General features: G+C 42.8%; 2 protein-coding genes across 4 annotated transcripts; both read left to right on the plus strand.

Annotated features, from left to right (window-relative positions):
- The first annotated feature begins 309 nt into the window (after positions 1-309).
- On the plus strand, positions 310-3,769 carry sumo3a (small ubiquitin like modifier 3a). Its single transcript, XM_076303483.1, has 4 exons — positions 310-440; positions 1,513-1,641; positions 1,858-1,929; positions 2,505-3,769. The coding sequence occupies exons 1-4, from the start codon at positions 420-422 to the stop codon at positions 2,565-2,567; spliced, it is 285 nt and encodes a 94-aa protein (XP_076159598.1). The 5' UTR covers positions 310-419; the 3' UTR covers positions 2,568-3,769.
- A 153-nt stretch (positions 3,770-3,922) lies between these two features.
- On the plus strand, positions 3,923-11,286 carry ube2g2 (ubiquitin-conjugating enzyme E2G 2 (UBC7 homolog, yeast)). 3 transcript variants are annotated; one of them, XM_076303485.1, is made up of 7 exons: positions 3,923-4,068; positions 4,444-4,495; positions 4,688-4,723; positions 4,862-4,907; positions 7,705-7,823; positions 9,891-10,031; positions 10,641-11,286. In XM_076303485.1, coding segments are annotated over exons 4-7 (375 nt in total). In that variant the 5' UTR covers positions 3,923-4,068; positions 4,444-4,495; positions 4,688-4,723; positions 4,862-4,905; the 3' UTR covers positions 10,754-11,286. The 3 variants fall into 3 exon arrangements, with proteins under 3 accessions (XP_076159600.1, XP_076159599.1, XP_076159601.1); XM_076303484.1 differs by lacking the exon at positions 4,444-4,495; XM_076303486.1 differs by lacking the exon at positions 3,923-4,068 and having other exon boundaries at positions 4,075-4,495.
- Positions 11,287-14,370: the final 3,084 nt, after the last annotated feature.

Genomic DNA, 14,370 nt, shown 5'->3' on the forward strand with positions numbered 1-14,370 from the left:
TCCAAATAGGCTAATGTTGGCTATGATTTGGTGGTAGCCAATTCCCTAAAAGTGCCCACAAGTGGTGTCTTTCAGCTAAGACATTACCATAACAATAGTCAGTCCAAACACAGAATATGTGGCCACACAGTGCTATCTCACCTTTCCGATTATCATGACAATGTGTGCCTTAAAATATGTGTAGGCTGATTTCCTCCATTGCCTTTGGGGGCGGGTGTAAATGTGCGTGCCCGAGAAAGAAATGCGCGCTCCCGTGTACGCGCTCCCGTTTAGAAAGTATCACATGATCAGTCTCGTTCAATCAGTGACTGGGGAAGAAGAGACCAAGCGCGTTCTCGTCGTAGACCAGAGGGCTGAAAGTAGAGACGGCGCATCTTGCGTTAATTCTTTGAATAACTACATTCAAAAGTCTTGGCGATATGTCTGAGGAAAAGCCTAAGGTAAGTTCTATTAACTATTAATGTGGAAAGTCGACATTCTGCGTCTAATGGATACCGTTAGGAATTAAGGTTAGCTGGCTTTCAGTTCTGTGCAACATTGGTGTGGTGGTTAGTCAGTTTTGCGCATTTGTGCAGATGAAGATAGCATGGGTTGGTTTTATTTCAGTATGCGGATTCTTTTTTCGCAACTACTCCTCTTCCTATCCGATACCGATTCGCATTTTGCCGCGAATGTGTTCATTGAAACTGCGCCATTGTCTCGAGCTGCCGCGCAATATCATCGAGGTGGAATTCTGTGTCTGCTTTTGCGGGTTTTCCTTTGTGAAAACGAAGTGGCGCTAGTCGGCCACGTTACGTCTCCGGCGTAGGAAATGCCGCAAGAATAGCGGAGAAGGAGCAACATTACCCGCACATAGTGATCCGCCATTTGAAAAAGCAGCTCCAGTTCATTAGCGCCCAACTCATTCAGTTATTCTTGTACAAATACATTTGAGGGGAAAACCTATAGGCACTGATACTGTTCTCTATCGATATGTTTAATTGTGTTGATACATGTTATGCCAATAAAGGAACCATGTGATTCTCAAATATTGTGCTACTTCGCTAAAAAGCTAATTTAACATTAGCATAGTCGGCTTTTTAAAGCAGGCTAACAAACACCAATTGTATGGTTTGTTTGTGTAGACTATTACTGTGCAATTCATTCAAATGAATAACAAGGATTGCTAGCGTTAGCTGATGCTGAAAGATGTAAGTAGCTTAATTAACATAGTATCCACAAAACAGCAGTTCATCTGCAGTTAATCGGGGAGCTAATGTCACAGGCTTGACTCGGTAAGCTGTTGGGTTGGCTAACTAGTTAGCTAGCGATAATGGTTTGTGTTCCATTTCACGTGCTTTGGTTATCTTGCTAACTATACATAGCCATGAGCTTGATTTAAGCACCGTTTGTAAACTAGCCACATTAACACAGGTGTGCAATTACAAGTGACACGTTTCCAAGTAAGCACCTCATGTTGAGCACAACCAAGTTAAGCAATGCATTTTGGCCCACTTGTCCATCTGTTTACAGGAGGGAGTGAAAACCGAAAACGACCACATCAATCTGAAGGTAGCAGGGCAAGACGGGTCCGTGGTCCAGTTTAAAATAAAACGGCACACACCTTTAAGCAAACTTATGAAGGCGTACTGTGAAAGACAGGTAAGTGATTGCCACCCCATTACATAAAGAGTATTGTTTTAAATCAAACATTTTACATCAAGATTAAAGGTTGAAGCTGCATTAATACTCGTGAATTTGAATGTATATGCATGAATGTGAGTTGGTATATGCATTATTTAGATATAATGGGCTGAAGCTGACTTTGGTGAGGTTTAATTTTTAGTGGTATTAATGGCTGTGGTCTTTGTTTTTCAGGGATTGTCAATAAGGCAGATCCGATTTAGGTTTGATGGGCAGCCAATAAATGAAACGGACACACCTGCACAGGTGAGTTGTATGCTCATCCACTGCTATAATGCTCTAATAATGTTTCTGATTACAGTGAATAATGTTGATACAATAATACAGTGAAATAATGACACCATTATGATAAATGTAAAGACTGTTTTGAAGAAGTTCAACATGTAGACTTCATATGTACTGTATACGCTTAATGTTAAAGCTTTTGAGAACATGCAGAGTTTGAGTGTGTACATAATCGGATCACCAGCGTGCACATTATGGTGTTTCAGTCATACATGCGCACATGTTGGTGTATGACACGCGCGCACACACACACAGTGTAGTTGAATATATCTTCAACAAAAGCATTTAATGTCTGCTTTTAGACATGCATTTAATGTCATGCTTCATTTTGTAGTCGTTAGATCCTCAAGACTGGAAGTTATGCATGTTCTTGAGGAAAATACAAGTTAACCCAAATGTGGGGTTTTACTTTTTCCACTTTTGCCCCATTTAACACTAAATATCCCTGAAATTGCAAATGACTATTAGTTACAGAAGTTGCATTTTAACAGGTACTGGAGAGACGCAATTGTTTAATGATTGCTTTGTTTTCCCAGCTCGAGATGGAAGACGAGGACACGATTGACGTGTTTCAACAGCAGACTGGAGGGGTCTGTTAAAGCCTACCGGGTGCAAAAGAGGCGTCCATTCAGCTATTTTATTTGACATGTTTCCCAAGACGCTCTTTCAATGTTAACGTATTTTTGTTTTGTTTTTTTTCTGTTTTGATTTTTTTTTTTTTTTTAAACCACCCTTAACCTAGATGTGGAGGTAAAGGGTGGACCCCCCCCCTCCCCCTTTCAGTATGTGAGAGATCATAATGATTTGTCCCAGAATGGATGCCCGTTGGCAATGCTGATATCTCAGAATGGCTTTGCCTGTAAAGAGCATCTGGTCAGAACTTCGGATCTGACGGCTAACATCAGGCCACGTGTGGACACTGTTGCCATTTTGTTCTTCTTCATGTGTTTTTGTTTTTCTTTTCTTTTCTCTTATTTCTGTTTGCGCCAACAGAACACAGGCAGCAATGATAAACCACCTGTCCCTGCTCTCAAGAGCATGAGAGGCGCTATGATTTCTGTCATTGTGCATATGCTATGTTATGTTTTCTCCATTTTTAGGCGCATTCTATTGCAGAAGAGCAACATCTTTACAGTATTCTGTACTCCAATTGAATTTGAATCACTTTATTCAGGGACAGCTAGAGAAAAGGGGCAAAGGTGTTACGGACTTGTTATCTCCAACCAAGTCATCCATAGAGCAGTTGATTGCAATACACGATACCGCATCACAGAATGTGGACCAAACCCAAAAAAGATGGTACACTGATAAAGAGAGCGTGTTCAGATAATTAATGAAGAATAGTCTTCTGCTTTTAAAGGAGTTACTTTTTTAAATTGTGTTAATGTACGAAGGTATTCTTTTTGCATTCACTGTGTTTTCTTTTGTGTTCCTTTTTTTTGGGCTTAATTTTGCTCCTGTCTTTTTGGCTAGGGGTTGGATATGGACATTGTAAGACCAAATTATGCTTTCGATCCCCCACTTCTTCCCAGTCCTTGCAAAAACCTCAAGGGAATCCTCATCAGCTTTTTCAGCTTTGCTTTGTCATTGTGCTTTCCTGATGGAGGTGTTGTGGCCCTAGCTCTGCAGCCTCCGCTAGCCCTACTTCATACAGTTTCCAAAATCGGTTGGCAAAGAAGGGGTGGAAAGAGGGTTTGGGGAAATGGCATTGTCCACAACTTATGTCATGTTTCTGTACTGATTTGTACATTATTTGTTGTCCTTTACTACTGTACACAATAAATATAGTTTGGTACTCAGATTTGTTTGTAAGTGTTGCCTTTTTCTTGTATTCAACCATGGGTTTAATTTGCATTTACGATGCGGAAGCATAAAAAGGCTACCTGTCAACGTGGAGGAGTTCCGCAGGGTGGCGCTGTGATATTTTTTTTATGATTCAGTTTTACGCCGGAAATCAAGCGTAAGCCACGGCATCGGCTTGGCTTACTTTTGTTATTAGCACCCTGAGAATCCGAACTTTTACAGTCAGCTTTTAACTAAAGGTGTTTGTGGTAACCATGGCGGGTACAGCTTTGAAGAGACTAATGGCAGAATATAAACGTAAGTATTGGAATAATATTGACTTACAAGTAGTCCTGGTAGATACACACCAGTTAGCAGTTAGCAAACGTTGCATTGGCAAGGTTTTTAGTTGGCTGCTGTGCTTATCAGGTACGTGAAAGTTACTAATGTAGGGATAGCTAGTCGCACAGTATCCTAGTTATTCACGAAAGCTAATGTTAGGCGTTAACGTTAATTTCGTGTTCAGATTGTGAGGAAAGCGACGATCTATCACTTGAATGTGTAAATGTGGATGTTCAAGTAGGCAAAATGTAATTTTAAGCAAGCTAATGTTCATGAATCATTTGAAACATCAGTGTTAATTAACATATGCCATTCACAACATGCATATCGACGTGTGTGGTTGACGTTTAGGTATATAGTCATGTACCTCGGGGCTGCAACTTTGTTATCAGTGCTAGATCAGGTAAGATTTTGACGTATTCGAGAACCTCCCCAAATATGCGGAGCTGTGTTTCTGGTGGCTTTGGGTATAATGTCGTATAACCTTTCTTCTTCTGGACTTTTAATAACTCTCTTGCTAAATTAACATTTTAAACATGACGTGAATGCTCTGATGCTGGCACCAGCTAATCATTACTGTTTTTCCTTCTGGCAGAACTGACTCTGAACCCCCCGGAGGGGATTGTTGCTGGTAAGGTATTTTTCATCACACAGTTGTGGAATTTGGTAGATTTAGGCCTACGTTGTTTACTTTTTGTAGGTAGTCATATAGATTGACTGAAGATATTTCACAATTCTGTTTTCTGTTCTTTGTGTTTGATTCTTACAGGCCCAGTAAATGAAGAGAATTTCTTTGAGTGGGAGGCCTTAATCATGTAAGTTTTAACTTCTACTTGTAGCCCTATACTTTTTACTACAATTATTAAACTAATATGTTTTACTAAATTATTATACTACTATAGTATTAAAGTATGTTTCATTGTTACTGTAATCTCTGTTTCACTAAAAATGAGGACTATCCTCAATGAATCTCCTAGAATAAATAAAGGTTGAATGAATTAATAAGTGTATTTTTGTTCAGTGGTCCTGTGCTGTGAATTCTGGACCACTAGCTCATAATGAAAATGTTTTAAGTTAAATTGTGCCAGGTTGCAATGGATTATGTAAATAGATCTTCAGAGCTCAGGAAACTTTTTGAAAATTCCTAAGGATTTACGAAAATGCTGCAATGAAATGACGTTTAATCCTGTGACATTGTCACACTGGCCATATTGACCTATTTTAACACATTTCAAACAGCAGGTTTTGCCACTGCCACTGTCACAATCCCAAACACATTCTGCTACTTGTGAAAGTGACCTTGGTGTATAATGGGTTTTTGTCGCATCATTCCCTATGCTGTTGCGCTCTTGTTTTGACTGGGTATTATTATGGGTTAAATTAAGTTAGGATTTTATTCTTAACTAGGGTTTCAGAGTTGGCACAGTAAAACTGTAGCAGATCAGTATGAGAGAACTAGAGCCCAGGCCAAGGGGTGACTGCATTGTTTCTCTGTCTTACAGTTCTCACTCTACTAGGTCTACAAGTATGGACACAGTACATTCCCCTGGTGGAACCAGCAAGAGTAAAATAGACCAAGTTCTAAAGAAACTTCTTTTGAGTCTCTGAGATTGGCAAAAGTGGAATTCTGAGAAGTGGCAGATTGCTCCTTGGATATTGTTGGACTGGTGTTCTCACATTGCCCTGTAGGGGGCATTGTCTGCTAAATATAGTCATTTTACAGTTATCCTCCAGCTAAATGAATACAAAAAAATCCTGTTCTGTTATTTAATGTATTCATAGCGATAGTAGTTAGGGAAAAGAAAACAATGGTTAATCATTATTTTGATTGACACGGAGTGATAGGTTTTGTTCTTTTGAAAGAGACCGGCACTCCCATCATTGTCCGGGAATCCGTGTTGAGCCGATAGCGATCGAGTCAAAGCACTGATAATGCGGTCTCATTTGGGTCCTGTGGTAAACCATCCGATCGCCTGATGGATTTGTGGATACATTTAAGTGTTTGTTTAAGCAGAGGGCCTTGCCAGACCAAACAAGGAACAGAGGTGGTCACCAGCCCTCTGGCCCAACTGTGTGTGGTACGACACAGCACAGGAAGTTAGATGGTGTCGAGGTGATTGGGCCCCTGCACGTGCAGATAAACGCCCAGCGCAGATCCAAAATCAACCGATTGATGGACAGATCAAGTGGAAAATAAACATGGACCACATTTGCCTTTTAAATGCACATGGAGATTGATCGCTGTGAAATTCGCACATGTTCCATGTGATGGAGATGTCAGTCGGATGGTGCTTGGAATATAGACCAAGATGAAGCCTTGGTGTCCTCCCCTCACAAGCATTGCATAAATCCATTGCATAAAGGTCAAATCAGCCCACATTTATTGGAGGGCTTTTTTGAGTGTTTTTTTTTTTTTTTGTAAGAATAAATCAACCTAAAGATATAGTGAGCTCTTTGTGCCCTTGCCACTTTAAAAGAGTCCTCAGCAGACATCTCTTCTATAGATACTACAAAAATCCAGGAAATCCTGCATGGATGAAATCCGTTTTCACCCAAGAGACCAAAGTGGCAGTGTGTGAGGAAAGCACTTCTTTGCACATGCAAAAAAATGACACAGCCGTCATACATATCTGAGTTTTCCCTAATCTGTGTTGTTATGTCAAGCACTCATATGTCAGATTAATGCATAAATCCCAGAGCACAGTTAGATGGGGAATCTAAAGCAGCTGTCCTATTTTTTATGGACAACAGAACACATCGCTAATGTTTTCGTTCTCGTTTGCTGACCCTATACCTCTTCTCCATTCATCACTACACCAACCCCCCAAGGGTGTATAGACTCCCCCCCCCTCCCACACACACACACACACAAACACATACCGTACACACACCCCTGGAGCACCTGCAAGTTTCCCTAATACCCGTCGCCGCAGATTTTATTGCATTTCCAAAATATACAATATTTGTAAATCTCTTGTGCAAACATGCCTGCGTAAGCCTTTAATATATGTGCTGCTGTCATTGCTGCCAGATGTGGTGGGTGAATGGCAAAGCGCTACTCTGGCCCATGGCCCGTGGAGTTTCCATGACCGCAATAAAACTTCGCTTAATATGAGGGATTAGGAGTGCTACGATAATAGCTTACTACCGGGCTTCATGGAGTGCGCTCACCTTCAAGAGAGACAAGTGCAAGGCATTCCTGGTATTTGGTCTCTCATAACTGGAGTTCTTTTTTTAGCTTTTGTTAGCTTTATCAGTTTCTTTCTATTTTTATTTATTGGTTCATTATCTCGTTGTATCTTAATCTATAATCATCCACTGTGGCATACAAGTAATACATCAAGGTTTTGGAGGTTTAGGGGTAAATTGTTGAATTCCATTTGGTATTTTTTTTTTTAAGAAATCATTTCAACAGCGGTCCTCATTTTAAAATTGCCTAAACAGCAACACATTTAACAGTCCAACAATTTACGTAAACTGATTAAGCCAGAATAGTATATGCCATAACTCTGATGACATTAGAAGAATCACTGCAGAACTAAGCCTTGACATATAAAACCCTCTTTGGAAAACATTTCGCTTTTGCTTATGTCTATGTTATTTGACCTCCAGGGGTCCAGAGGACACGTGCTTCGAAGGGGGCGTGTTTCCTGCCATCCTCAGCTTTCCTGCAGACTACCCTCTCAGCCCCCCTAAAATGAAGTTCACCTGCGACATGTTCCACCCTAACAGTAAGTGCCTGCCATGTTCACTTTCAGAGCATCAGTCCTGAGTGTAATTCAGTGTACATTTCACTGAATTCAGCATTATTCTCCAGTCCTCCATCCATCGGTCTCTTATAGACAATTCTGGTGCTTTAACAGAATGGCTCGGACTGAGCCAAACACCGTTCCAAGCCAGTCCCCAAAAGAAGACAAAGTGATTGGTTTGTAGTCACATGGAATACAGTAATGTTGAAGGTGATTGGAAGAAAACTATCGTAAACATACTAATTACCAACCATTTCTTGTTCGAAAATTCTAAAACAACGATGTTTTTAATACTAATAACATTTGATAAATTAACCTTACATTTTTCAGTAGCCATAGGTGTGTAGATCTGAACAAAATCTTGTTTGGTTCTTACCGGGGCTTTTACTGCCTGAAATATCCGATTTTGTTTACCACTCTCGGAGTTTAGTGCTGGGCTGGTGGGTGCCTATTCCCAACCTTTCTCACGGCACATTAACGATCCGCCGTCTTGGTTTGTATAGAAATTAATAGTAAGTGACACATACACGTAAGTGGTTCCCAGACGTATGGTGCAATCCATTTGTCCAATGTGCTCGTCTTACGAGTAGTAAGTTGTCTGAAAAAACGGAAGTTGACGCAAAATGACGGGATGGCAAGCCACCCTAAACTCGTCTGATGAGAAGCGATCTCGTTCAAGTCAAAGGACCCCTAGTTCCCGGCGAGTTCTTAGGACAAGGAAGTTACATCATTTCACAAGTTAAGAGTTGTCACAAGCAGTCAGCATGTACAAATGGAATAGCCTGTACATACACGAATAGTAAAGTAAGGGGGCCAGTAAGATGACTCCAAGGTGCAGGCCTGTGTGACGGCCATGTTGGCCTTAGAGCTGCTCATTTGGGGTAGAAGCTCTGTCACTTTAGTTCCATCTCTGCACATGTTTGAACAGACGAGATGGCTACAGTAAGCCGGACAGAAAGTCTCGCCTTGTCTGAGGTCCTGTAACCTTGGTTCAGTCCACAGTTGTGTGCGGGGGTTGAATAAGGAACCTAGGGGGCAATGCATTTGAGCTTGTTAGCAAGGCTAAAAGTCATAGCAGGTAGCACATTTTTTGAAGCATCAGGCTGTGCAGTGTATTTCACATTCCTGACAAGCCGGAGGATCCATTGAGACCTCAATCCTCAGTGCGGTGATTTTGCGTTGTCAGGGAAGTGTGCCCAGACAAAGTCCTTCCTGTTGTGGCATGAGATAGCAAGCGCTCCGGACGGCGATAGACACAGAGGCCATTATCAGCGCGCTAGGGGTTGCCGGATCCGTGTCCCCCGGCACTGTGCAGTGGAGCGGGAGATAGCATCTGCCACACTCTCGCTGTGGGTGGCTGATATCGCCTCCGCGATTGTGTGTGCGCCCGGCATAGGGTGCAGTGATTTGGTGTGAAGCTGGTTGTGTGTGTGTGTGTGTGTGTGTGTGTGTGTGTGTGTGTGTGTGTGTGTGTGTGTGTGTGTGTGTGTGTGTGTGTGTGTGTGTGTGTGTGTGTGTGTGTGTGTGTGTGTGTGTGTGTGTACATATGTGGAAAATCTTCTGTCCATGTCATTTTTTTTTTTTTTGTACCTGCAAGGGGTCTGCCAGTATCCTGAGGTACTCATAGATAAAGTTAATTGTTGGTCATGTGATGTCCACTCTCTCATGAATGAATGATGTCTTTGTGTGACATGTCTTGTATCTCTTAAGTATCTCTACCACTGAAAGTGGCTTTGGATAAAAGCATCTGCCAAATGAATATGTAAATGTAGTGTGTCCTTACTTGTGTGTCCATACTTCTCTGAATGAATTTGCCACTTCATAGTCCACATTAGACATCATAGTTCAAACAGATCACTGGAACTATGGAATGAAATCCCCTTAAACCCAAGACACCAAAGTGCCAATTGGTGTCGGAAGCACTTCTTTTCACATTCAAAAGCATGGTCCTGGCCACCACATCTCCTACAATGGTTCATCAGGGTTACCCTGATCTGTGTCGTCACATCCGTCCTCGTTTAAGCCACCTGTCCTCCCCTTCCTCTGCAGTCTACCCAGACGGCCGCGTCTGCATCTCCATCCTGCACGCCCCCGGCGACGACCCCATGGGCTATGAGAGCAGCGCCGAGCGCTGGAGTCCCGTCCAGAGCGTGGAGAAGATCCTGCTCTCTGTGGTCAGCATGCTGGCAGGTGAGCCCATTTAAGCCAGATGATGATTACACTTCTCCTGATAAAAATGTAAACATTGCCTGGCAATATTGCTCAAAAGGTTGCACTGTATGTTATTACCTTTAGAGCCGTTGAGTAGTTTAAAAGAAGCACACAGGTACTAGTAGTGAAGTGCTTTTCATGCACCAGATCTCTCTGACCGTGGGCTTTAGTGATTAAAGGAGAAATCTGCCGATTTTTCACATAGCCATGTAGGCAGCTACAGTGCTACACTCTGGGGGCATGGGCATGGGGGCTCACGGACATACCCCCAGAGTGTAGCGCTGTAGCTGCTTGGCTGCTTTTGCTTTTGGAACCAGCAACTGAAGCTAGGTAAAACTGATTGTATTCGGGAGTTTTTCGTACCGACAGTACTCGTTGACCTCTATGTGACGGAGATCTATGTGAAAAATCTCTGTATTTCTCCTTTAAGGCATTACAGAGGACACTTTGTAGAATTTGGACTTCAACTAAAGACCCTGTGAGCTACCACGGTGTAACCTGTAGCACATGTGCAGGTAGTTACTATTGTTGTTATTGTTCCAGAAAGATCTTGAGGAGCTGTTTTGTGTCTCTTTTTGCCCTGTTCAGAGCCGAACGATGAGAGTGGAGCGAACGTGGATGCCTCTAAGATGTGGCGTGAAGACCGCGAGCAGTTCTACAGGCTGGCCAAGCAGATTGTGCGCAAATCCCTGGGCTTGTAAAGCCATCCTGCCTGTCCTCCTCCCCCCCCCCTCCCTCCTCTTCCTCCTCCTCCCAGATAGTAACACCACAACTCCCCACCACACTCCTCCCTGGCCACAGAGAGGTCCAGTGAAGACAGACGACAGGCATGAAGGAAACTAACAAAAGAGACTTCCTGTAGAAGATGGAAAAACAAAAGACACTCAGTCCCTCAACATGGCTGCCATGACGATTCTCCCCTACCTCTACGGAACAGCGCACTTTACATAAATACTTTTATTTTGTTTTTGTTTTTTTGTTGTTGTTTTTTCCTGGTCGCCAAACGTCTCGCTCATGCTTATTTCTCCACACAGACATGGGAAAACGAGGGATTTCCTTCTCTGTCTGTCTATATGAGAACATGGCTGACTTGTCCAGCATCCTCTTTATTATTCCACATATGGCACACTCGAAGCGAACAGTGCGTGTGGAGGCACCTTAACAGGGAGGGGGGTGTTAAACTGGTGCTTGGGAGAGGTCCATGTTTGGGGAGGGGGGTTGCGGTGCTGGAAGGGAGAGGGGGGGGGGGGGGGGGGGTTGTTGATAGGTAATGATGCGGTCAGTGGGATTTGTGGGGTTCTAGGGTTGCGAGGGGAAAAACACTGCCTGGGTGTAATATTGCTGCATGCCATGCTATGGTGTGCGTGTGCGTGTGCGTGTGTTAGTCAGCGCGTGCGTGTATGTGTGTTAGTCAGTGTGTGTGTGTTTGTGTTTGTGTGTGCACACACACATTGAAATGAGTTTGCAGGGGTGAAGACGCAGGGCTTCGTTTACGCATCAGACAGATTCGGGGGTCATTGACCAGAACGCCTCCCAATCGACTAGTGTGTGCCAACCCAGTCAACATGACCCAAAATTGTCTCAAACTAGATGCACTCAACCAGGGCTGTTTTTGCCAAAAGCATTTTTGTGCTACGACCACATAACTTAAACGGAGAATGTATAAAATGACAGCGAGACTATCATTTTAAGGATGCTCGTAGAACAACAGAACCTCTGGCAAATGTAACCCAGGTCAATTCTTGAATAAGATAGGAGCTGGTGATTGGCCAGTCTCTCAACTGTTGATTGGAGGAGAGTAGAGACAGGAATTCGATTGAATGGAGCACAAGAATAATATAGGAAATTCCATCTGTCCTATTTGTCTTACACAGCTGTCATTTAGTTCAACAGTATTTTTTATTTGACATGCTTTAGTTACCAGTATTGTTACAATTGGATACTCCAATCCCATTGTTTAAATGAAGCCCTGTGTCTTTTGGAATCATTTTATAGAATGATTAAAATTCACTTTGAAGTTATCAATCTGGAATGGATGGGTTGATTGATTGGAAAAATGAATGAGTTGATTTTGTCAAATTACTAATGATTACACTAAGGTGTGTCTACCAGGTCATTCAACTCCAATTTTCAGATTTCAGACGATAGAGGCATATCTGGAGTGACACTCCAGGGGTTCTAGTTTTAATGATGCAGACCAATGCAGATGAGAAATCATGATTTTGTGTGTCTATATTTTGGCATGTGGCGCAGGAGTATTATTATAATAAAGTCCTGTGCTGGAGATTAAAATGTTGTGGTGTATTTCCTTCCTTGAAAAGTCTCACAGAAAGTGTTACATGTCTTCACACAAGGTGAAATGTTTGTGTGCAGACACTTTTGCCTTGTCTCTTTGCTAGTGGGGGATGGTTTATAGGTTTTCACAGTTAAAGAAAGATAATTTGTTCAATAGTTGTAATTTAGCTACCCAGTTTTTTCTTAAATGTTATAAAGTAGTTATGGGGTTGCCCTTACCTGACTGTCATTCATAAATGTGTTTTCTGGCAGAGGTTAGGTGTGTAGGAACAGACATGAGATTGTGGCTTGACTTCCATGTTTTTCTTGGCAGACCAAGAGTTTTCATCTGGTTTAATCGTTTCCTCCTCTCCCCACGTCCAGGTTGACATTTAACCACTTCATCTGATCCATATTTTATAGTTTTTTTTCAAGCAATTTTGCATATAAATGACAAGTAAACACCATCAAAATGTAGGACCCTAATTGTAATGCTTGTTAGGCATTTATCAACTCTCATTAAGGAACAATAATGGAGACCTTGAAACTTTAAAAGTGTGTGGAGCCACAGGTATTGGCTGTGACGACAGACCCATCATCCAATATGGAAAGACGGAAATGGCTCCTGTTAGCAGATCCTGACAAAGTCGCCTGTCGGTTCCCATTTAAGCCCCCGCACTGCTTAGCACCGCCGACGCTAAAAAAACAATGTCGACGTATAGCCTCTGATCACCTCCTCTGCACAGAAACACACACACACTCACCCACACACACACACACACAGACACACACACACACACACACACACACACGCACACGTCTACTTTTCCACTGATCCTCACTTCTGCTCTCTCCCTTATCTAACCTGCAAGCCCATACACAAATCCCCAGTGTGAACAGCCCAGTCTTTCAATTGGATCTCAATTACACCAAATTTGTATGGCAATGAATCAGAATGTGATCATAATCAAAAGGAACTTCTGAAACGGCAAGACTCACCTGTGCTGTATCTTATCAGCTGTCGGACTAAGTTGTTCACTTTGTTATTGCAGAAGCCTAATGACAGTGTATTAGTGTGTGTGTGTGTGTGTGAGAGAGAGAGAGACACGGTGAGGCTCTGGGATAGCCCGTTTCCCTGTCCAAACATGTCTGATACTTCAGTCTGACTGATAATGAAACGCAAACAGAAATCAAAGCCTGCTTCAGCCTCAGGGACAGACCTAGTGTACAAACACGGCTTAGCAGCTTTCAAAGAACTTCAGCAGAGACTTCTGTGCTGCTAGTGAGCACTCCACTCTGAGTTAGGGCGTTGATCATCTAGGACCCAAGTCTCACGTCCCTAAGGTTCCTTTAAAATAACTCAGTTTGGTAGTTCCCTCATTTGACTCTTCCTACTTTTGTTCTGGTGCACAGGTGGTAGCCCTTTTTGGTTGACCTGAGGGATTACCTCGCCCCCGTCTACCTGGGCCTCCAGCCCTTTTATGATATGCCTTGCATAGGACTCCCCCAGCCCACACACCAACAGGTAAATGAGACGACGGGGGATCACAGTCGGAAGGCAAAGCAGTGCCACCACTTCCTTGTTCTGGGGGATTAAGCATCCATGGAATCCCCCACTTTGAAGGCCACAACGGAGCTCACTGACTCCCATTATCAGGGGATAAGCTTGTGCGCTGCTCGTCTCTAGGCCCACCCGCCTACCGGACATGAAAGCAAGGCGAGAGGAGAGGAGAGGAATCCTCGGGGTTGGGGGGAAGGTGTCGTGCTCTGTTTTTGTGTTTTGTGTTGTATTTTTTCTCACTGACTCACACGCAGAAATGCTCTCAAAAATGCTCTCACACACTCAGAGAATTCAGAAGGGGCTTAAGCGAGAGGAATCCTTCGGGTTGGGGGAAGATGTATCTTTGTTTTAGTTTTTGTTTTTACCTTTTCTCTTTTTCTCTGACACACACACATACTCTCTCTCTCCCTCTTCCTCTCCCTTGGTGTTGGGGGAAGGTGTAGCACTCTTTTCATTGTTTTTATTTTCTTCCTCTCTTGCTTT

The sequence above is a fragment of the Alosa pseudoharengus genome, unplaced genomic scaffold (genome assembly GCF_046254945.1).
Source record: "Alosa pseudoharengus isolate Yale_2024_CS ecotype anadromous, Long Island Sound unplaced genomic scaffold, YU_APseudo_1.1 YU_APseudo_1.1_scf_24, whole genome shotgun sequence".
NCBI classification, from domain to species: domain Eukaryota; kingdom Metazoa; phylum Chordata; class Actinopteri; order Clupeiformes; family Clupeidae; genus Alosa; species Alosa pseudoharengus.